Below are 648 nucleotides of genomic sequence, written 5' to 3'. Positions count from 1 at the left end.
TCCACATTGTGTGATCCTGTGGCATTCCTCCAATTGAAGACTCTCTAGTGTCACGGCAGCTCTGGCAAATTTCACCATTCCAGTATCTGAGACAAGAAGATTTTTTCTGAGTCCAAACAACTTCAGATTTGGGCAACCACCACCCAAAGCTTCAAGCCCAGAATCAGAAATACCTCTACATGCAGTAATGGATAAAACTTTCAGCTTCTGCAAACCTTGACCCTTACCCATAACCCAGAAACCCTTATCATTGACATTCTGGAGGTCAAGGAGTGCAAGATTGGTCATCGCGCTGCCATAGTGTCCAATAACAGCAAGAGAAACATCACTGATGTCAAGTGCCTGAAGTTTAGCTTTCAACAAGACATGACCAGCTGATGAAAACAGACTCACAATTCCCTGGTCACTTACAAGTGCGCAATTTTTAACAGTGATGCACTTCAAGTTAGGGCAGTAATGGCCCAAAGCTTTCAAGCTTTCATTACCAATGTTTGTGCAGGACTCAATTGTTACTGACATCAAATTGGGACAGTTCATCGCAATGGCAAACAATCCTTTATCTGTGATTGCAGGGCAATGACATAGGTCAAGTTTCTCAAGAAAACGTGCTCCACTTGCAATTTCCAAAAGCCCTTCATCACTGATTGA

The 648-nt window shown here is 42.9% G+C and overlaps 1 protein-coding gene across 1 annotated transcript; it reads right to left on the bottom strand.

Annotated features, from left to right (window-relative positions):
• Window positions 1-6: 6 nt before the first annotated feature.
• Window positions 7-645, bottom strand: LOC140966231 (EIN3-binding F-box protein 1-like; the record flags this gene model as incomplete). The annotated part of the gene is made up of 1 exon (XM_073426574.1): window positions 7-645. A coding segment is annotated over one exon (639 nt), but the record flags the coding sequence as incomplete, so codon positions are not given.
• Window positions 646-648: the final 3 nt, after the last annotated feature.

The sequence above is a fragment of the Primulina huaijiensis genome, unplaced genomic scaffold, assembly GCF_012295235.1.
Source record: "Primulina huaijiensis isolate GDHJ02 unplaced genomic scaffold, ASM1229523v2 scaffold202353, whole genome shotgun sequence".
NCBI lineage: Eukaryota > Viridiplantae > Streptophyta > Magnoliopsida > Lamiales > Gesneriaceae > Primulina > Primulina huaijiensis.
Note: the sequence above shows the minus strand (reverse complement) of the source record. Positions and strands in the feature narration are given on the sequence as shown.